This window comes from Girardinichthys multiradiatus, chromosome 9 (genome assembly GCF_021462225.1).
Source record: "Girardinichthys multiradiatus isolate DD_20200921_A chromosome 9, DD_fGirMul_XY1, whole genome shotgun sequence".
Lineage (NCBI taxonomy): Eukaryota > Metazoa > Chordata > Actinopteri > Cyprinodontiformes > Goodeidae > Girardinichthys > Girardinichthys multiradiatus.
In genome coordinates, this window is record NC_061802.1 from 15963319 (window position 1) to 15986417 (window position 23099).

The window sequence follows — 23099 nt, forward strand, 5'->3', positions numbered from 1 at the left end:
GTAAATGATCTTTAGCTGACTCATAAAGTGCACATGTTCTTAGCCGCTTGTGGTTGGAGATAACAAAAGAAACTTATAGCTTGTTATCAGAATCAAACGCATACCTTTAAAATACCATTAATAAAAGGGTTGAAATGCATAAGCGTGGACAGCACGTTATGGCCGATCTCCTGCGTTTAAAAACCACCCTTTAAATAAAGTATGCCTTAACTTTAAAAACACAACACAGAACACATCATTAGTTGAGTTTCTGAACTCAAACAAAACAAACGTCACAAAACAAACCTTATTTTGATTATTTAACTCTAAAATAATCTTCTCTGCCCAAACACTACCTCTTACGTGAACTGTGCTGAGGAGAATTTGTCTGGGGCGACAAAGTTAAGGGAAGCATCCACGGTGAACAAAGAGTTAGCTTGCATCTAACCTCCGTAGCTATGGGAAAGGGGCGTCTCGTTCTGCCGGCCTGGTCCAAACTGCACGCAGAGAGGTGTGCTGTGTTGCGGTACATTTGTCCTTCCTTCATACCTGGAAAACCGCTCCACTTGGCGTTACAGCGACAGGGTCTCTGCTGGCAACCCTCTGTAACATTTGCTTCTGTAGGCCTCAGAAAGAAAAGTGAAGCCACGCTTGCACCTTAATTACCCCTTTGTGTGAATGAATGCTGGATACACAAACGGCAATTCATTCCTACTTAACTTTGTGCATACAATCATGTGATCATATGACACTCTTGGATCCAGTTTGAAGAGTTATGTCTGTTTGCCAGCAAGGAGACTTTAACTTGCTGTGTGTTACTTCTTTCAGTTCCGCTGGGGATGTGCGTGGGAGAGGTCTGTTTGTTGGAATGCTTGGTTTTTATTCAAACAGTGACATCACAGGAAGTCCGCTGTTACCGCTCTTGTGTCTGTTCCTGGCTGTGCTGGAAGTAGGTTAATGCGATTGATTTTGAAAGTTCCAGAAAAGTTCTTACTAGCTTTTGTATTATGTTTTACTGTTGATTACTTTGTTTGTATTGTTGGGTCTTATTGAGCGTTATGTTTTAATTTTGTTTACTTTCTATGTTTAAAACCTTTTAAATCCTATATAATAAACCCCTGGGACAATAACTGTAACTGGTAATATGTTCCTCACTTAACAAAACATGTATTTCAACAGGTACTTCTCTGTCTCTGTACTGTGTCCTATTTTATTCTCACCTTAGTTGGTAAACAGGCACCAGGGATGCAAGTGTTCACCATGACAGCTGATAGGCTGTCTGAACTGGGAACCGTGCGAGGGACACAGTATAGGTCAGGTTTTTTCCGGTGCTGACAGATGGGAGCCATTATATAGGCGCCAGCACTTTGTCACCCAGCCAGGTTCAGATAAAACTGTGCTGAGATATGGAAAATTTTGAGCTCAATCTGTGGACTCAGACATGCCTCGGAAGGCCTTTGCATATGAACTTGTTTGCATGTTCTTCCTCTTTAACTCTTGGCAATGCACATGTGCAGAATGTTCCATCTTCCACTGTCCTCTTCTGCTCCATAAACACTGAGTTGTGACAGGGGTCACCAGTTTCCTCGTTTTGTTCTGCTGGCTTCTCATTCCTCACGTTGCATTGACAGTGAGACTTTATTAAGATGCTGGCAAGATTTGTTTTAGGAGTTAACATAAAAATGTTCAAGCTTTCTACAGCAACAATGCATACAATGTTTACCATGTACAGATTTTTTGAAATAGTAAGGCAAGAACGATCCAATCCTGGCAAGTAAAACAAAATTACTTCACTTTCTAGAAGTCACCAGAGATACAAGTAATATATAAAAAGTATATTAAAACGGCTAAATATACAATTGTATGTTTGTTTTTAATATAAATGAAAATAGTACACGAAAGGTTGGAAATGTATTCTTAGGTTTGGAAATATGCAGCAGTGGATGCATCAATAAAGTTCTGCAGTGCTGACGCATGCAGTGAGTTGAAACTAGGCAGTGATATAAATGGACTGGCATCCCCTGTTGGCTCCTAATGCTAATGTAATTCACTGAGTTCCAAATTACAGCCTCGCACAGATGCACACTTGCTTAATTTTTTTCTACTTTTACATTGTTTAAAAGGGTTTCTGCTGGGTCTTAAAGTCTCTTAAATTTAAAAATCCCCATTTTAGCAATGATTTACCATCATAAATCTTGATTTACACTTCGTTGCATCTTACATTTGTTGGAGGACGTATGGCTGCTAAGTTAATGACATGATGACTTGAGTTGATTACCTACTTTACATTTGGGTTTTATAACATTTTTTTTTTTTTTTTACATGAATTAAATTAAATTGTCTGGGTTCAGTGTGGCTCTTGCATAAATTTTGTCCTGGGCGAGTCTTGGACCTATTTTTCTTGTAAAGAACCTTGAGATAACATTGTATATGAATTGGCACTATACAAACAAACTTTACCTGAATGGAATTAAATGACAGGAGCGATGTTTTCCTGAACCACACACTGATGCAGCTGCTGAAGCTCTTAATTATGGGAATCCTCTGTTCTTTTTTTATTGGCAGGACATTTTTATTTGTTTGCTTTACTTCTTATGGCATCATTATTCAGGCCCAGATTCCTGGGATTCTGACACCTGTCTGAAGGGTTTTTTCAAGTGGCTCAAATGTCACATAGCAACCCCCCGCCCCCCTTCTACCTAAGCCCCCCCAATCAATCCCCAGCTGCATAACCAAGCTCAGAGCTCTTATCACTGGCCACTCAGCTTCTGACGTCCACAGAGGGCTGCTCTTTAATTTGAGGAAGAGCCACCTGCTATTTTTATAACTCAGCTTTGTCGTGCAGCATTTGAGGGATAGATTTATGACCTCCATCCACAGCACATCTTCTGCCTGTACTATGGTCCTTCTCACAGATTGCTTTGTGATTATGTGAAGCAGAACAAGTAGTTTTTGGTATTCACGAGCACTTTAACACAAATCATGAGCTCCACCCTGGTTAACTCTTTAGCCAAAGTGTACGATCCCAATCCGCTTCATGGTCAGAAGCTTTCTGCAAGGAAATTTTCCTTGAATGGATCAGACCGGTCTCAGGCGTCATCCTCCTCTTCTCATCACGATGCATCCCTCCGCTGCATGGAAAGCAGAATCGACTCCCTCAGCTCCCAGATGGAGCATCTGCTCAATATGCAGCAGACCGTCCTGATCCGGCTGGACGGCCTGTCACAGGATGTGAGAGGCATGGTTCGGGATATGGCCTCCTCCAATGAAGAGAGACGTGGCTCAGGCATTGAGGCCATTTGCAGGGAGTTGCATGGGGCTGTGGAGCGTATAGAGAGTCAGGGGTGCAGGCTGGAAGGGGTGGAGAAGCTGGTGGAGGGAACCCAGCAGGTGATCAGCTTCATTGGGGAGGTGGTGAAAAGCTCCAAGCTTGTGGAGCTTTTATTCAAACAACCTGGAAACAAAACCAGCAGGAAGGTGAGAAAACAAATGAGGTTTTCTTTAATGACTTATAGGTACTGTGCAGGGAAACAGAGTGACACTTGCATAAAAGCTTCAACTGTCACTAAAGTGCTTCAAATGACATTTATTATTGGACCCGGAATGCATTTAAGCTGTTTTATTCTGGCTTTAACTCTTTATTGTTTCAATGTGACTCTTGTTTTAACTCCGCTGTTCCTAACAATACTAAGAAGACGTACTCAGTAATGTTAAGTAGTTTTCCTTTGCGCAGAGATTGTGTTTTTTACCCCTTGGGTGTAGATGATTGGAGTCAGACTTGTTATCACACTTAGACACTCATGCTTTTATCAGCGATTGCGCACTGAACAGCAGCTGAATGCAGTCATTACAAAACTTGTCTGGTCTCTTCTGAGTGGGTGACTGGAGTGACAAATTAACGGATGATGGTATGCTAGTACAGAATGTACTGGAGTGTGTGTCATACTGTGTGAGTAAAACAATAAGAACCCTACCAGACAGTTCTTCTTTCTGAAGGATATTCACGCTCGTGTGTTGTTCTGGCGCTCTCTCCTGTACAGTAAACTGACTTCTATGCACCATATGGCCTATATCTTGCATCCAAAAGTTTTGAATCTGTATTCAACAAATACCATTGAGAAAGATTTTCATTGTGACATGGTGTTTGCTGCTGAATATGTGACCTTTCTTCTTTAAGGGGAGGCATCTGCTGTGCAGAACATGGCCTTTGAGTTATGAAGGCACCACAGCAACAAAACAAACACTCTGTCTTGGCATCCCACCATTATGCAAACAGAAACATACACCTGTACCATCTGAAACGTGTGTCATCATGGATATTACCTTCCTTTCGTTAACCTTTATGCCTTACTCAAATTGTAGTAACACATGTTTACAGTACGCTATTTCTCCTCCTTTTTTCCATAAATAAAGGCAAAAGATGACAAGGACAAAGCCAAGCATAGTGTGAAGGGAGGGAAATCCCAGAAGAAAAGGAAACCTCAAGATTCATCAGGTAAACCTAAACTTGATGTAACTCTTGACCACAAAATTACCTCAGGTCCTATTAATATCATCTTAAACTACAGGCTGAGAGAAGATTAGCTGACAGGCATATAACGTGAAAGGACATCTAGAGAATAATTTTGTTTTTTCAAGCAAGATTACACAAGTAAAAACTGCAAATGTTATTAATACCCCCTAAACTTTCCTGAAACTTAAAGGTCAACTTGAAGCAAAACCTGGATAATAATAAAGGCTTTATTGATCTCACAATGGAGAACTTGTCCTCTGCATTTAACCCATCCCTTAGGGTGCAGCATCATTGTGTGGTGCATTCAGGGGCTAAGGGTCTTGCTCAGGGACCCAAAGTGGCAGGCTATGGGATTTGAACCAGGGTACTTGTGGCCAGGATGAAATGTCCTGCTCTCTAACCACTAGGCCACCACTCCCCACAGGTCCTTTGTGGTCCTCCCACTACCTCTCCATACTGAGGATGCACTGGTTAAAATGTTTTAATGTCAAATTACTTTTTTAATTGTAAATTATTTATATTTTTAACTATATTTTTGGGTCATTTTATTGTCAAATTTTTCTTGTCCATAAATTTATGGACCAACATCTGTAAACTAAATTTGATGATGATATAGTAATCTTTCCAAACTAATTAAATGAATTGTATTTTTATTTTCCATACATTATGTGGAAAAATATGAATCCCCTGAATTTATAATCTCAAATGATTTTTACCTTAAGATATTTTGATTGGCATGTGAGGACTGTAAGGTTTAGCCATCACTAACAGAAATGCCTAGTTAAAACTTGTGAAGCGTCATTGATTTTTTTAACAAAGACCAACAATCAGATCTTTAAACAGGCTGGCTAGATGTGAAATAGAGGGTAAAACCATTTTTCAGTGGCTGATTTTTCAGTTTATGAAGTAAGACCAAAAGATCTTTTCAATTATTTGCTTTCTCATACCAAAATTAATTAAAAAATGAACAAGTTAAATACAATAAAAAAAATCCCTGTGCAATCTGAATGCAAGTTTTTGCCTGCCCTGACATAAGGACAGGTTTTTTATGGTAACAAAATCCTGCTTGGGTTGAAGAACAAGACTGACAAACCTGTTAAACAGGATTTCATCTAGACAAAGATAAACACCACAAACGCCTTTATAGAATCCAGACTATCAGGAAACGATTTTTAACTGTTGAATACCTACTAGGCGCAGTAGTGCATTCACTCTTCCTTATTTGTTATTAACAAAATATGGGAGTAAAGAAATTACCTCATTCAGATTATAAATAAAAGAGTCATGCTCTATAAAATTAGGGAAGCAAATCCTCACAACTGCAAAATATTTGAGCAAAAATAAAATAAGCAATATTAGACACCTCTTTTTCCATTCTGAGACACTAAAAAGGACATTTTACTGCTAAAACTCGAATCTTTCAGGTTTGCTTGTTGCAGTGAGGTAAGTGGCGTGGCTTGCCTGTCTTGTAATTAACTTTTAGCTATCACATGACAAAAACTTACTGTGAATAATGACCTTTTACATCTACAGTAATGTTCTACAGAAACAAAAATCTATTCAGGCTTGAAAAATTTAATATTTGAGATCATAATTTGTTCTTCCAATTGAAAATTGTTGCTAGACAACACTCAGGTCTAGAATTCAGCCATTCTAGTTGTGGTGAATAAAGTAAAACTGCTATTTTTAGTCTCTCACTAGTATCTAATTAATAGATTTTTACTTCAGACAAGTTAGTTATATTGCCTAAAAATAGATAATATCAAAACTATGTTGCTGTTTGGTAACATGCAAAACATACAAATGATCTCCATTGATGTTCTGTGAACAGATTTCTGGCCTAACCAAGATCCAAGCAATTCATATATCTGGCTAAATATGTTGAATAGTTTTTTCATTGCTCTAAATTAAGCTGAATTTCTTTATCTGCAATCTCTAAAGCCTCTTTGAGAGTTATGTAAGTGAATAAAAGATGAGCATTCACAGGAGCTGAGTCAGAGGAATGAAAAAAGCATTGATAAGTGGAAAACCAATTTACAGGATGCCCTTATGGATCAAAATTAATAACCATCCCCAAACTTCCTTAAGAAATTGAAGTAGCATGAATTTAAAATACAGAAATATTAATTTCAGAACTTTAGAGGGGTTTATAAAGACAAACTATGACCTGCAAAGCTTGGAACTATCACCTCCATCAATATCTGGAAATGTGAACTTTTCAGAAAGTACATTTTGTTTGCCAGTGATTCAAAGTGAACATACAAATAAAAGCATTTTTTTGAAAATTTTTGCTACTTTAGATAGCCCCTCTCTGAGTGAGTCGGCTCTGAAGGAGCAGGTTGAAAAGCTCAACAGGGAGAACACCGAGTACTCCCATGTAAATCCGGAAGCTGACGTCCAGAGTCGGGAAGATGCGGGCAGCGGGGTAAAAAGAGGAGAGGAGCTGGCCAAGCTGATCCACAAAGGGTCACCTGCTCCTGCAAGCCAAACTAAGGAGGGAAGGAAGGGAAATAAGGAAAGCAAGAAAGAGGAAGATGAGGGGGATGTGTTTGATGACACAGAAGCAGAGGAAGAGGAGCAACAGACAGAAGATGATAGTGAAGAAAAGGGCAGAAAAGTGGAGAATGATGTTAAGAAAAGACTTGAAGGAGAATCAGAAGAGTCATCGGATTTAGAAAAAGCTATTTCATACATGAGCAACGCGTCCCAGGAAAGGTATTCCCAACTACTTTATTCACGTTTTTGCTGTGGCTGAAATTATTTCAATCTTTTGATGCCAAGAAAAAACCACTAAGATAAAAAAAATGACTATAACCATAACACAAATCCCACATTGTTCTCTGCTTTGTTTTGTAAAGCTCTGAGGATGCTGGAGATGGGGCCACTGCAGGCAAACGTCGTGTCACAGAAGAAGACCTGGTAAAGGATGACCTGAAAAAGAGTCGAGTGGAGGACCATGTAGTGGAAAATATTGACGGGCAGTTAGTGGATGGGTCAAAATCTGAAGAAGCAAAGCCGGAAGCTAAAGAAGGTGGAGATTCTGCAGTGAAGGAGTTTGTAATTGGTGAGAATTTAGCAGGCATGACTGTACAAATTAAGGGCTGTTTGATGCCATTATATAAATGTAGCATTTTTTGCACACCTGGACATGATGGTCCACTTAAACTGGCAATTGCAGAGATTCAGAGCTCTGGTGGGAGAGCTTTTAACGCGACAACAATTATTTCTACCCACTCAGCTGTTCACTATAATTTTGACTTGTGAAGGAACATACAGTAACAAAAAGTGAAAGGATCCCAACAAATAAACCTTTGATAAAAAACAGATCTTCCTAGAATATTCCAGATAATAATATAATTGATTTTTAATTGATTTGATCAGATAAACCTGTCCGCTGTGTGGACATGTTCAACTTACTCAACATATGTTAGTACCAGGTGTAAATGGGGCAAACACAAAAGGATGCCACATAAAACATTTTTGAAAACCCTGTCTTAATCCTTCAATTTCACAAGTATGTACCTCCTTGTGTTAGGCTATCACATACAATCCCAGTAAAATACATACATGTTAGTGGTTATAATTTGAAGAAATGTGCATGTTTTGAAAATGCCCTATATATTGTATCAACTGCATTTGCTTCTGTTCATATAATTAGTTTGATACTCAAAAACTATTTAAGAAACATGAGACTAAAAAGTAAAAAGAGTCAATAAAAAGCAAAGCAAAAATTGTTATCCTTGGAAGACATCTATGACTGAGAGAATCCTCTGCTTCTTAGCCAGTTTTATGTGTAGTTTATTCCACGAAGACACAAGTTGCCATGTAAGTTTGCAACATTTGACCCAACATTCCTGAGGTTTCGAACAGATTTCATGCTATAACGCCATGCCTGCTTGAGTCTCCAGAACACATAGGTCATGCGGCTTATAGGGCAGATAATGAGTCACATGCATGCTGCTATTTTCATCCATGTTTCTAGGCACTAAGACCTCTTCCTCTGGCTTTACTCCAACTTTGACATTAAATAGTAAACAACTTCCTACTTCTTCACCTTTTGTTTTTTCTTCCCCTTGTCTTGACCAGATGCAGGCCCTCCTCCGACCGCTCCTTTCGATCACCGCATTGTGACTCCCAAACCCCATCAGATAGCCACCTATTACACTATAAACAGGGATGAAGTTCTGGGCGGGTGAGTGACGAGCACAAAGTGGCCATCTCTCATTAATGAAGAGTTATTCTATAGTTGTTTTCCTTCCCCCAAGGCATTTAGATGCTTTGATCCACTGTAATGAAATAACAGAGGATTTACCAGCCTGTGAAGGGATGTCTGTCACTTTCTTTCTTTTCAAGACATTTGTGCTGCCCTCTAAAGGGGAAATGATTTTGCCCCCCAGGGGTCAATTGTCTAAAAGCATGCCTTTCTAATGTATTGGTCTGGTGTTAAATATAGCCTCTCAAAGTGAAGATTACTTCTATGCACAACAACGCATCTCTACAATTTTTGGCTTAACTATTTAAATATGAATCCAAGTTTAAAGCAATAGATGCAATGCATATATATGGAGACACAACAAATGAGCATTTCAAATGTGAGTATTTTGATTTCTTCTGATGACTTTTGTGATTTAAAACCTCAAAAACTGAAATAACAAAGGCCCAGGCTGAACGTTAGAAACTGTGCCAACATATTGTGCATAAGCACTAAGATATCCTTCATTTGTTTGTACTTTCCTGCCTAATATTCTTCAGATCTTCTAAAACGGTCTTAATCAAAGGTTTTCCAGCCTTTTTGAAGACCTTGCAATGTTTTTATGTGGGTGCTGGCTGCTTTTTGCAACAGTACTGTATGATGAAATAAAACAACGCATAATTTCATCAAGAACGTTGGAAGAAGGAAAAATTTGTGATTGCTTAAGAAATAACATTCTACACATATTGTAATGAAATCAAATTTTCCTAAAGAACAGTCTTCCACTTTTAATCTCATATTATGTGTCTATGATATATTTGAATCTGCGTGTTTTCTTTTATTAGGGGACGTTTCGGACAAGTCTACAAGTGCCACGAGAACTCATCTGGGCTGACTCTCGCTGCTAAAATCATCAAAGCAAAGAGTCAAAAAGAGAAGGTGCAGTAATGATGAGCCCTTTAATGCTGAATATGGTACAGAATATACAGTCATCAATGGTGACTCAAGAGTTGTTTTTCAAATCATGCAAAAATAATAAAATACATCTTATTTAGAGAAATGTCTCCCCCATTTTTAATGTTTACTTGTTCATGTAAACAAGTAAAGCAAGAATAGCTGTGTGGCCATGCTAACCGCTCTAACTAAACCTCTGATTAGTATGGAGTTTAATGACTTTATTTTCTAAACCTGGAAAGAAATGAAACAGAACATGAATATGAAATGTATTTCCATTTTCAGAATATTATCTATAAATTATTTTATAAATTTCCTTCTGAAAAAAGATAGACACGCTTACTATATATTATTTTTTCCCAATCTATCTTTGAGTTAAACTTTGAATTTAATTACCTCAAAATACCTTTGTAAATTTATCCGAAACTTGTATGTTTAGTATGGCAGATTAAATCTGATCACTTAAGTTTGAAAAAGTATGGCATTTTGAAATAACAATTAGCATCACACAGAACGTTTCACTTTGTAGCAACTGTAAGGTAATTTAGACAAAGACTCTCGCCGTTCTACAATTCCCAGATTATATCTGAGCAATCAAATTAATAACAGCAAGTTATTTTTTGGTCCCTTGTGTCTATAAATGCGGTTCTACTAGTGTTGGGGTGTGGAATGAGTGATCAGCTCAGAGGAAAGACACAGAGACTCTACTCACAGCTAGGGTAATCACCGACGGAGTTTTTTTTATACAGCTGTTGTAAATATAGATCTGAGATTATTTAATAATTAATATTTTATCAAATAATATTTCGGTCTGTTAAGGGTTGTCCTGTGAATGCCAGCCCAGTAAGGCGATGGTATTAGGACAAAATAGAAAGGTGTGAGACGAGCTCTGACATTATTGAACAGCATAAACTCTGCACATAAATGGAATGAATTCACACAATTTCTTAAAATACAAGAATTTATTAACAAAAGTAAGTCAACTCAAAGTCAAACATATTTCAATCAACAAACTCTTTACTATGCTAAATCAATCCAACTAAACTATCAAGCAGAATTAAAGAATAATGAAGACTAATGGGCTATGTACAATATAAACAAGTTGATTAAAGATGATTGGAAATCATGACCAAAAAGAGTGATGCAACATTACCATGCAATGTTTATGTTTGAGAACCAAGGATTATCTTGAAGGATCTGGAAATGAAGTTCAGTTAGTCTTGGAACTAACTTAGACAACCATTCACAATGCAAGATCAGATAAAATATTATCTTAATAAAATAATATTTTAAAGAATGATCTGCTGAATAAAACCACCCTTCTGGATGACTAATTCTCAACAGTGTCTAACTAGCTGCCTTTATTTATTAAAATAATATTTGAAGAAATATTATTGAGTATTTTGGAAAAGAGCCAAATTTGTCTGGAGAAATGGGCTTAATGGTGTCTACCCAGTTATCAAATCTAGTAAATGATGTTCAGAGACTATTATTCGCTAGCTTGAAAACCAACAACCTTTCTGTTGAATAGTCGCTATCTGTAGCACCCACGTGTTCTCTACCGGTTAGCCGTTAAGCTAACCAAGAAGCGGATAGCTTAGCACCAGAATCAGGACACACCTTTAAAAATACCAGGGTTAACAAAAGGGTTAAAAATGCACAAGCGCGGACGGCGCGTTATGAGCAATGTTCTGTTTAAAACCACCCTTTAAATAAAGTTTATCTTAACTTTAAAACATACAAAGAGCACCAACCGACACGCGCTGTAGCTAGCCTACTAGCGCTAAAATAGCCGGATTGAAAACGTTCAGATTATTTCATCCTAAATCTGTCTCTATATTATTCTGCCCAAACACTTAACCTCATGAATTGTGGTGAGGAATGTTGTCCAAGCGACGAAGGTTGAAGAGATATCCACCGTGAACGAAGGTTAGCTTCCCGCTAACCTCCAGCTGTGGATGAAGAACGAACGTTGTCTGCTGCAGTCTTCCTTCCAGACTGCGTCTTTGCCGGGGCTCCTCTCGAACACCGCTTGCGTCTGCGGGGCCTCGGAGACAGTCAAGTAATGCTTGTACCTTAATTATCCCCGTTCATGAATGGAAATACCGGATACACAAACAGTATTTCATTCTACTTAACTTTGCATATGATCGATGATCGTAAGGCTTTGGATCCAGTTGAATTTTATGTCTTTTTGCCAGCGCTTTGTCTCCCTCCTATCCCGATGGTCATCGGTGTGGAAGAGAGCGATATGTGGGAAGGGTGGGGGCTTATATGCGGGCAGTGTCATCGTGGGAAGTCCTCTGCTACCCCCCTTCCCCCTTCGGAGTTGTGCTTTTATTTGGGTAATGGCGCCACAGGAAGTCCGCAGTTATCCCCTTTCCTGGCTGTGCTGGAAGAAGGTTAATGCACTTTATGTTGAAAAGTTCCAGGAATGTCTGTACCAAAGTTTTAGTGTTGAAATCCATGGCTGTAGGTCCAAACACAGCAAAGTAAACAGACATATCAGGTTACAAAATAGGGTGCAAGACAGGTCAGGCAGAGTTAGAGAGTGGAAAGATGAACAGCTGGTTCTGCTTTCGGGTGTTGTGAAACCAGCTACACATAGACCAAAATAACAAGTGAATGCAGAATGTTTCAGAACGCTGGGTCACATCTGCATCTGACCTTTTAGAATAGACAAGAAATATATGTGACTGATAATGGTGAACATTTAATGTATATACATTCAACCCTAGTTGTTAGGTTGATTGTTTCTGTTTTAGATGTAACTAAACACAAATATGCATGATGCTTGTTTCCTTTACTTAGTATGAGGTTTTGAGGATTTATGTCATGAAAAAATGGTTTTATACTGAAAGCTACTTAGGACTTTACTGAAGTGGTTTGTGTTTCCCTAATGATTATTCTCCCCATGTTAGTAATCATTGTATTTCTTACTAATCTGGAAACGATGATTTAATATATTATGTAACATCAGATATAATTTACAAATGCTGGTTGTAATCCCCCTAAAAAGCTCAAATTTCCTATACATTATTTTTTGTCATAATATTCACTGTTTTTATAAACCAAAGCACAATTAAAAAAACATTTTAACATTTTAACTTCTTCTGTTTGCCTTGTGTTTCAGTGCCACACAAAGATATTCTGCTCGATATATAATTAAATTGTTCTCCGCCTTCACGTTTCTACACATCTGATACTGTAACATTGGAAAACTGATCTTCAGCTAACCCAGGCTGCCATGAATATTTTGGAAATGTCAACAAAACTCTGTGTAATGAGTGTTGCGACTTAAGAGACACAACATACACTTTACTTTGTGCCACTGCTGTGAATACACACAAGTACTACTCAAATGTCACAGCAATGACACATTAACAGCATTACTCACTCAAGAGCTATGCTATGCAGACGCTCTGTCTACACTGTTGAAGATTCACTCACCTCAACATGTCAACCACTAGAACAGGCAGAGCTGTCGGACCACTTTAATAATAATAAATTAGTTTACAGTCATTTGAACACTAGGCGGCACTCATAGACTGTGTTTAGAGTATTGAACATTCAGCCCAAGATGGTCAGGTGATTAAGTATGGAAAATGAAACAAAACCAATCTGACATCATGGCAATATTGATTTCTTAAGACATTATACATCTTTTTTTTTAAGACAGTAAACCAATTTATGCAAAACAGGGGTCAATAATAAAAGACACACATACTTCGTAGAGGTAACAGGACATGATGTTTCTGAGATACACCTCATTTCTAGAATGTGTCTAGATATGGCAGCAATGTAGCAAAATAAGTATATCATGATTGTTATTACCTTTTATTACCTTATTATAATTATTACCTTTTGAAGCTTTGAATAATCTTGCCAGCAAACTCCTGTGAATATGAGATTTAATTTGTTAAGGTAAATATTGCTTTGTTAAATTTGTTTGTCTCTCAGGAGGTGGTGAGGAACGAGATCCAGGTGATGAACCAGCTGAACCACGCCAACCTCATCCAGCTCTACGCAGCCTTTGAGTCGCGGAATGACATCATCCTGGTTATGGAATAGTACGTTTTTGTGGAATGCCTTTAATGAAAGAGCGACAAGCTTTCCATGGCTGCAACTGTGGTTGTGTCTCTGTGCTGCAGTGTGGAAGGAGGAGAGCTGTTTGATCGCATCATTGATGAGAACTACAACCTGACCGAGCTGGACACGGTGCTGTTCATCCATCAGATCAGTGAAGGGCTGCAGTACATGCACAAAAATTACATCCTGCATCTTGATCTCAAGGTAAACTGGTTTAGGTATTAATGTTATATTAATACTCTTATCTTTTGCTTGTTTTTCACACTCTAAAAACTGTTCTTTTCAGCCAGAAAACATTCTTTGTGTCAGCAGAGATACAAACAAGATCAAAATCATTGACTTTGGCCTGGCAAGGAGGTAGAAATATAAACCCATCTAACCTGTTGTAAGCTTTGTTTCAACATTTGCACGTATTTCACTGGTTGATTGTTTGTCTCTGAAAGGTATAAACCCAGAGAGAAGCTGAGGGTCAACTTTGGAACGCCTGAATTCCTTGCCCCTGAAGTCATCAATTACGAGTTTGTTTCATTCCCAACGGACATGTGGAGTCTTGGAGTCATCACGTACATGCTGTAAGTCAGGGAGGCTCAGTCATCTGAATTTGGAAATTGCTACATCGCAGGCTGGCCTCTAGAAAAAATGATAAATCAGAGGCAGGAAATCAGAGGAAATTGTGGCACTGCAAAAAATCATTTCCCGAAACTCTGTTTCCTGTCTCTCCAGGCTTAGCGGTTTGTCTCCGTTTCTGGGGGACGACGACAATGAGACACTCAACAACATTCTGGCTTGTCAGTGGAACTTCGAAGAGGAGGAGTTTGAAGACATTTCCGATGAGGCGAAAGACTTTATCACCCGTCTGCTGGTGAAGAGCAAGAGTTGGAGGATGAGCGCAACAGAATCCCTCAGACATGCTTGGCTGTCTGACCGAAATTTGCACTATCGACTACATCAGAAGGTACAAAAGGGTTCTTATTTGAAGGTTATAGTTAGTTCATCAATCAAGCATGGGGGAGTATGTGCATGGGAGCTTATTTCTTTTGTAAAACTATGATAAATTCTAGACTAGTTACAGAACTACAAATGTATTAAAGTATGGACAAAAAAAGCTGATGTTTCAGGCAGTTCAGGTTTTCTAGTGGTTTGGAATGGGTTAAGTTCCATTTATCATCCAACCCCAGCACTGGGGGAAGAATTCAACTTTTTTTCTATGTCCATTACTGTAAATTCCCTAAGTTAAACATAAACGTGTGGTATTCACAGAAATGTTACAATCTTGGCTAAAAGCTGCTTTAAATCATTTCTATTAACATCAAACACAGTTAAAACTACAAGCAGTTGAATCGGAAAGTACACAAACTTAATCAAAACTCTGTCTCAGCTGTTCAAATATATGCGAACACGTTTAGTACCCTAGTTGCTTCAAAGCATAATCCACAAATTTTAAGAAGCAGTTAAAGTTGGAGTTGGGGATTTGGGAAGGCCATTCCAGATGTTTGACAGTAGATTACTCAATCCATTCAAAAAGCGTCTTTAAGGTGTGTTTGGGATCATTGTCATAGAATACTTGTTTGCAGATTTCAACCATCTAGCTGTTGATTTGAGGAAAACATCAATAAACTTAAGAATATGCCTCACTATTTTATCCCCTTGCAATGCATCAGTGCTACTCACAGAAAATGATCTCCGCAGCATGAAGCTACAACCACCTTGCTTGAAAGGTGCAGTGTTCTTAGGTTTGAAAGCATCACTGTGGCTTCTCTGAACATAGTGTCTATTTTGAGTATGTGCTTCTTCTTTTTCTAGGCTATGGCAAAGTAATGATACAGTTCAATAACTTGAACATACATTTATTTTTTTTCAATTATGATCTTGAAATCTTCAGTTGTTAATAAAGACTTTTCTAAACTTCGTGACTCTATGATTCTCCTGCTAAGATCTTCACAAAGTTGCTTGGACTTTTTTTTTTAGCTCTGGGTCGTTGCATTCTTTGAGGGCTGTCAAACAAATCATTTTCTTGCTAATGAAGAGAAACTACCAAAGTCTGTTAAGATCACTGATTAAAAGTTTATCTACCTTGGCCTTCAGTTAAAATTTAATTAAAAGATAATTGAACCTCCAGCACCACATAATAAAAGCTTTTGGTAAAGGCTATATACTTGAGAGTGTATGTATTGTTTTAACCCTTTGTGGATTCCACAATAAAGTCCAACTTGAGCAACCAGTCCATAATTTTAAAAATAATTAATTAAAGTTGTATGTTGTATATTGTATAATAATTTAACTCTTGAAAAAAGAATGGTTCAAATAAATCTTTAAAACCCTCAAATCATGCCCATGATGAGTTAATGTAAACTTCTGAACAGAAATGCATCAAAAAACAGATTGCGTGCTTTGCAGTTTACTCTGTTGAAAACCTTCTTTAGAGTGGGCACTTTTGCATTCTACACATTTATTTCCTTAAAGCTTTTTCATAATTTAGGACCACCATGGGATTCATATCTAACTGAATACTGCCATTACATTGCTACTTGAAACCAATACTTTAATTGTATTGGTTTGCTCATATTTTCAGTGTGGTTATAGCAAAACAGCCAAAGAATTAGCTATGAAACTAATTTCAACTGAAGTTGGACAAATTAAAAGTTTTTTTGTGGACATTCTGATTGCAGAAAAACAAGTGCCACTCCTCACATGCTCCACCCCCAGAGAGCTAAACATGTGAGATTATTTCCTCTGACATAATTTGGATCTTTCATGTAATAAAAAAAGAAAATCCTTCTTACCCATATTTATTTTGTTTTCCTTTCAGAAACAACCAGGCCCTCGGTTTGCCTTGTGACACTGTATGGCCCTGGGGCCCAACACTGGACCAATACTGCTGCACCTGTATAGCCACTGGATTATTACGCTCTGCCTCACATCTTTACCTTTGCATAGCTGCACAGGTCTAACCTGGAAAAAAGAAACTTTTAAAGCTGCGTGTACTGTCTGCTTGTAAAGTTATCTAAAAAAAAAACTCTACCCAAACCAGTGAGGACTTTTGTGGTAAACACTGTTGCTGCCACATTAAAACACTGCAATATGTGTCAAGTTCATACTTGCCACATGTGTCGATGAAAACCTGTTCTTTTAGCACATTTTAACAGTTATGGTTTTTTGCATGCTTTGCACACATTTTTTCATTTTTATCCAAGATTTAACAAACAAATCTGAAAAAAAACATTTTTCTTTTAATAAATCCATTATATTTTCTTTCTTTTATTTTCTAAGTCTTATAGTGATGTTATTTTCCTCCAAGTCAATTTGAAATCCAAGTCCATTAATTTATTTTGTGTATATATTGCAGCACTGCATCAGTCTCCCCAAAACATAAGAACATCTCAGTGGTAATGCCCCACTTCATACTACTGTTGTTGGTATTTTTTTAACTTTAGAATGCATTGACCTCTTTGTGCATTCATGCCACCTGCTTGTATGGCTTCAGCAGTTTGGAGTACCCAGCTCACCTTCCATGAAGGCATAATGAACAACACCTCACTACCTTTGACCTTTTCTTGTTTATGACTGAAGTGGATTCTTATGCTCATTTATTGACTGGTTCAGCACCAGATGGTACTTGAAGTGCTATTTTTTTCTTCAACATGTGATGTTTTTATTTCAGAGGACACAAACATGGTTTTAAATAGTTATGCACACACATTTAAAGTTTAAATGCACAACTCAGTTTGATGGAATGACTAGACACTCATCAGTTGGATGATTTATTTTGAATTAAAAGATTTGTGTTTTGAATATTTGTTCATTTGAATTTATGATACCTTTTTTCAAGTTTTCTTTAGATTTAATTTGGTTTCTTGAGATGTTAAGATTTAAATACAGTAAATAAAGGACATTAATATGTTAATAAATGGTGCACACAAGAAACTGCATCCAGTGTTTCTTGCAGAGATGTATTTTCCTCATCTTTAAAAACAAGACTTTACTTATATTATTGCTCATCAAATGCAACTAATTATGGATCATCAGCAAGTGTGACCCCATGTATAAAAGCAGGAATTTTGCCATTTTTGCTGTTTTGAAACATGCAGATGTTTATCACAACTCGAAGAAGGAAACGTATTGACAATGATTTAGGGAAGCAGCTGTTCCTTGTAAAATAGGCATGGAACCATCTAATTGCCTCATCTTTTATTTTTAACATGAGAAAAAAAAAAAAACCAAAAAAGTGTTTGATTGGCCTTCAGTCACATGATCAAATGACCTAACTAAGAATCACACAAATGTGTCACACTGTCAATATAAAGGTGAATCAAAAATATGATAAAGTTAAAACACGGCAAAAATGTATAGTATGGCTTGGTTTGGTTTAAGACAATATACAATGCTGCATCACAAGGTTAATTAAGTTGGGATTACATCAGCAGTGATTCCCAAAGTTCTCTGCTTCAGGCACACAAAATAACAGTCTTGATCATCTGTTGAGCACAGAAGCATTTAAAGCTTTAAATTCAGCTTTGATATTTACTAAATGCCATTTTTTTAAATTTAAAACTGTTTTACATGTACATTTTAAATATGTTTAATATTTAGAAAGAACTAGCAAGGGCAGTAGCTGGTATTTGATGTAGTTTTATTATTTATGCTTCCTTTTTCCCTATTGGAGTTACATTTCATGTGAATTGTGACAGTTCACTTAGTATAGCACTAAATTGTGCAACACTTATAGCAGAATCAAACCCAGTTTTAGATTTCTGAAAGCTTTGCTTTGTGAAAGTTCCATAAATGGACATTTCAGTGCTTTCTTTGCATCTGGACCATATTAGAACTGGTCCAACTCATAAACTATAGTACTTAGACTCTTCAAACCTGGACTAGATTTTTCTACACTAATAGCAGAATCTTTCAACCCCAGTTTGGGATTTTTGAAACCCTTTTTTGATTTGTGAACATTTAACAAAGAGCCATTTTAGTGTTTTTGGCACCTGGACCACATTAGCACTGGTCTAGCTCAAAAACTACAGTACATAGACCCTTCAAACCTAGATTGTTCTACACTAACAGCACATAATGAGCATAACTTAAAGAAAACTCAAAATAGGCTAGAAGGGGTGTGTGTTTGCAGGTGGGTTAGAATTCTCTACAATAAAATAGGCCCTACTTTAAAAAAGTAAGAAATGCACAATGTCAGACTTGTAAAATATTTTTTTATTATTAATGGAGTTATTTCTTAAACAGATTTTCTTGTATTTCAAAGATTTCCATGTCTGTTAGATTCTGGTCTCAGCTGTATCAGAACCTCATCTCACTGAGAAGCAACATACTGTTGCTCTCACTGCCCAAGAACCTTCGATGGATGTAATTCACCCTCCTTTCCATTCGAGGACGCTGTGTTAATACACACACACCAACTATTCGTTTTCAAAGATCCCGCCCCTCAATGTCCTCTGATTGGTTTGCGTGTCTGATTTACAAACATTCTTCCCACTTCCTGGCTTCTCATTGGTTTGCGTCATGGGTTTACGGATGCTGAGAAGGCTCGCTGGTACTCGGGCTACTGTCCACAAACACTCTTGGATTCGGTCGGTTCGAACGGTTGTTTTTGCGCAGCGAACCGTAAAGATTTAAAGAGAGATGGCTCAGTGCTCCGAAGCTGCTAATTCGGGCTCCTCGATAAACGGAGATGGTGTAAAGAAGAGGAACGTGGCTGTTATCACCGGCATCACCGGCCAGGTAACATCCTGCTGCTGCTGGAGCTGCCTGAGGCTCTCAGTCACTGTCAAGTAAAGATGGGTTACAGTGAATTCTGCAGGGAGTTTCTGTGTGCTTAATGCTCGCCTTTTCTTCTGGAAAACCATCTTTCCATGTTTGTGTGTCTGTTTAAGGCTTTCTGACTTACGTAGCAGTGGCGCTTCAGGTGTTTTGATGACAAGAGGTCAAGTTTAACTGGAGTTTACACTTGGCGTGTCACTTTAAAACAGGTTGTAAAGGAACAAGGAAATGATTTTATCAGCGCACACTACTGGCGGAATTTATCCCGGATGGGAAGGGAATGGCACGTTTTACTGGTTTAGTTTTGTAATTTGTTGGCATAATTCATTAGTGGAAATCCTTTTTTGTGAAGTGGAGGGAAAAACAAATTTAAGCTATATTCTAAAAACAATTGTCTTGGACACACTGTTCTAATATTCTGATGTCCTAAATCATGTACTTATGTGCATATTTATGCTTTATCCGCATAGTTATTCAAATTCCCCAAATGAAACTTTGCTAAGCAAACATTTGTTATAGATATAACACTGTTTTCTTTAAAAACTAAGAGCTTCCTTGCTCTGTCATACTTCTATGCAAGGGTAAAATTTCAGGATTTAGCAGTTTATACCCAGCATAAACTAGTTTTTGCTATATCAATACGTTTGTGTTTAATATAATAAAATAAAAAGACTATGATGCCAATCATTAGTTACCATCTTGATAAGTATTAGTATCTAGCCTTGGCATTTGCTAACTTAGTTGGCATCTCTTTATGTCACTGTTGGTCATGCTTGGATAAACTGCATTTCAGTATTGCCAATTTCCAAATAAAGCTCTTGTCATTTATATTTACAGGTCCTTCTCAAAATATTAGCATATTGTGATAAAGTTCATTATTTTCCATAATGTCATGATGAAAATTTTACATTCATATATTTTAGATTCATTGCACACTAACTGAAATATTTCAGGTCTTTTATTGTCTTAATACGGATGATTTTGGCATACAGCTCATGAAAACCCAAAATTCCTATCTCACAAAATTAGCATATCATTAAAAGGGTCTCTAAACGAGCTATGAACCTAATCATCTGAATCAACGAGTTAACTCTAAACACCTGCAAAAGATTCCTGAGGCCTTTAAAACTCCCAGCCTGGTTCATCACTCAAAACCCCAATCATGGGTAAGACTGCCGACCTGACTGCTGTCCAGAAGGCCACCATTGACACCCTCAAGCAAGAGGGTAAGACAAAGAAAGAAATTTCTGAATGAATAGGCTGTTCCCAGAGTGCTGTATCAAGGCACCTCAGTGGGAAGTCTGTGGGAAGGAAAAAGTGTGGCAGAAAACGCTGCACAACAAGAAGAGGTGACCGGACCCTGAGGAAGATTGTGGAGAAGGGCCGATTCCAGACCTTGGGGGACCTGCGGAAGCAGTGGACTGAGTCTGGAGTAGAAACATCCAGAGCCACCGTGCACAGGCGTGTGCAGGAAATGGGCTACAGGTGCCGCATTCCCCAGGTCAAGCCACTTTTGAACCAGAAACAGCGGCAGAAGCGCCTGACCTGGGCTACAGAGAAGCAGCACTGGACTGTTGCTCAGTGGTCCAAAGTACTTTTTTCGGATGAAAGCAAATTCTGCATGTCATTCGGAAATCAAGGCGCCAGTGTCTGGAGGAAGACTGGGGAGAAGGAAATGCCAAAATGCCAGAAGTCCAGTGTCAAGTACCCACAGTCAGTGATGGTCTGGGGTGCCGTGTCAGCTGCTGGTGTTGGTCCACTGTGTTTTATCAAGGGCAGGGTCAATGCAGCTAGCTATCAGGAGATTTTGGAGCACTTCATGCTTCCATCTGCTGAAAAGCTTTATGGAGATGAAGATTTCATTTTTCAGCACGACCTGGCACCTGCTCACAGTGCCAAAACCACTGGTAAATGGTTTACTGACCATGGTATCACTGTGCTCAATTGGCCTGCCAACTCTCCTGACCTGAACCCCATAGAGAATCTGTGGGATATTGTGAAGAGAACGTTGAGAGACTCAAGACCCAACACTCTGGATGAGCTAAAGGCCGCTATCGAAGCATCCTGGGCCTCCATAAGACCTCAGCAGTGCCACAGGCTGATTGCCTCCATGCCACGCCGCATTGAAGCAGTCATTTCTGCCAAAGGATTCCCGACCAAGTATTGAGTGCATAACTGTACATGATTATTTGAAGGTTGACGTTTTTTGTATTAAAAACACTTTTCTTTTATTGGTCGGATGAAATATGCTAATTTTGTGAGATAGGAATTTTGGGTTTTCATGAGATGTATGCCAAAATCATCCGTATTAAGACAATAAAAGACCTGAAATATTTCAGTTATTGTGCAATGAATCTAAAATATATGAATGTTAAATTTACATCATGACATTATGGAAAATAATGAACTTTATCACAATATGCTAATATTTTGAGAAGGACCTGTATTCCAGGTTTAGTTGTAAAAAACAAAATGGGTCTGAATTTTTCACTGAAAGGCAGCACGTTAACACTATGTGTTAAACTACTGCCACAGTGTATCTTTGATAAAATACTTATTCTGTTCAAGAATGTCAAGTCATTAAAATCATTACTGAAGTAAATTAAAGATAACATCTGAACTGTTATTTCTGTTAAACGTTGATCTATGAGAATCAAAGAGAAAACTCCTGCCTAATATTGTGTCGCTCACATTGCTGCCAAATAAAACCTGATCCGTTGAGGCATGGACTGCACTAGACCCCTGAAGATGCTATGCTGAATATGGCCCACGGATGTTACCATCATTTTCTTTAAAGCTGGAGTAGGGAGTTCTAAGAAAACCTAGACTTAGCCTGAAAACTTGAACAAGCACACCTATCAGGGCCCATCCCTGTTACTCCATGCTGTGCCACAGTCCTCTACTGCTGTGAACGCGCAGCTTGCTGTGAGCATTGCATAAACAAGCATGATTGACACTGCTGAGATATTCCTACTGGCTCTGATTAATTGTTTCTGATCAGGAGCAGTGTATTTTTGAAAATAGCAGTAGGACCACCGGGAGGAGCCAGAGGAGCTTGATTTTTAATTTTTTTTATGCAGATAATCTGTCTAATATTTTACTTTCAGGACACGGTAATTTTTACAAAAGTTACCCACTGCAGCTTTAAGTCCTGTAAGTTGTGTGGTGGGGCATCCATAGATCCACTTTGTTTGTCCAGCACATCCCATTGTTGCTCCAGACTGAGATCTGGGGCGTTCAACACAACTTTTACCAAAGCATCATCACTGGCTCTGTCCAAAGCCCCGGAGCCATCACCTGAAAAACTCTGTCTCCACGTGTTTTGAAACAAATTTTTGGTACCACCAATTAGGGCTGGACGATATGGCCAAAACTTATATCACAATATATATCTTAACGTCGGTCGATATGATATATTTACGATATCACAATGAACAACATAAAAGCCTAAGAATGTGCTAAGAATGCCCACAATTGATGCCTGTGCAAACCTCTAAAAAATTATTTTGCCAAGTCTATGAAACTCCTTCAATATAACGTTTTAGAAATAAAAACTGTACAAATAGATTAATGTTCACCTTTCATTTGTATTTAGCCTTCAAA

At 38.1% G+C, this 23099-nt stretch overlaps 2 protein-coding genes across 5 annotated transcripts in view; both read left to right on the forward strand.

Annotated features, from left to right (window-relative positions):
• Positions 1 to 17651, forward strand: part of mylk4b (myosin light chain kinase family, member 4b) — a 36456-nt gene extending 18805 nt beyond the window's left edge. Inside the window, exons 1-13 of one of the 4 annotated variants that reach the window (XM_047374026.1) lie at positions 2828 to 3456; positions 4393 to 4474; positions 6793 to 7207; positions 7351 to 7556; positions 8579 to 8684; positions 9530 to 9623; positions 13599 to 13708; positions 13790 to 13931; positions 14014 to 14084; positions 14171 to 14299; positions 14451 to 14682; positions 16397 to 16445; positions 16537 to 17651. In XM_047374026.1, the coding sequence (XP_047229982.1) occupies positions 2962 to 3456; positions 4393 to 4474; positions 6793 to 7207; positions 7351 to 7556; positions 8579 to 8684; positions 9530 to 9623; positions 13599 to 13708; positions 13790 to 13931; positions 14014 to 14084; positions 14171 to 14299; positions 14451 to 14682; positions 16397 to 16441 (2127 nt within the window). In that variant the 5' untranslated portion in view covers positions 2828 to 2961 and the 3' untranslated portion in view covers positions 16442 to 16445; positions 16537 to 17651. Of the gene's footprint in view, positions 1 to 2827; positions 3457 to 4392; positions 4475 to 6792; positions 7208 to 7350; positions 7557 to 8578; positions 8685 to 9529; positions 9624 to 13598; positions 13709 to 13789; positions 13932 to 14013; positions 14085 to 14170; positions 14300 to 14450; positions 14683 to 16396; positions 16446 to 16536 lie in introns of those variants that run through there. The other 3 variants (XM_047374029.1, XM_047374030.1, XM_047374028.1) reach the window with 3 other exon arrangements.
• Positions 17652 to 19241: 1590 nt separating this feature from the next.
• Positions 19242 to 23099, forward strand: part of gmds (GDP-mannose 4,6-dehydratase) — a 259333-nt gene continuing 255475 nt past the window's right edge. Inside the window, exon 1 of the mRNA XM_047375720.1 lies at positions 19242 to 19457. Within this exon, the coding sequence (XP_047231676.1) occupies positions 19359 to 19457 (99 nt within the window). The 5' untranslated portion in view covers positions 19242 to 19358. The remainder of the gene's footprint in view (positions 19458 to 23099) is intronic.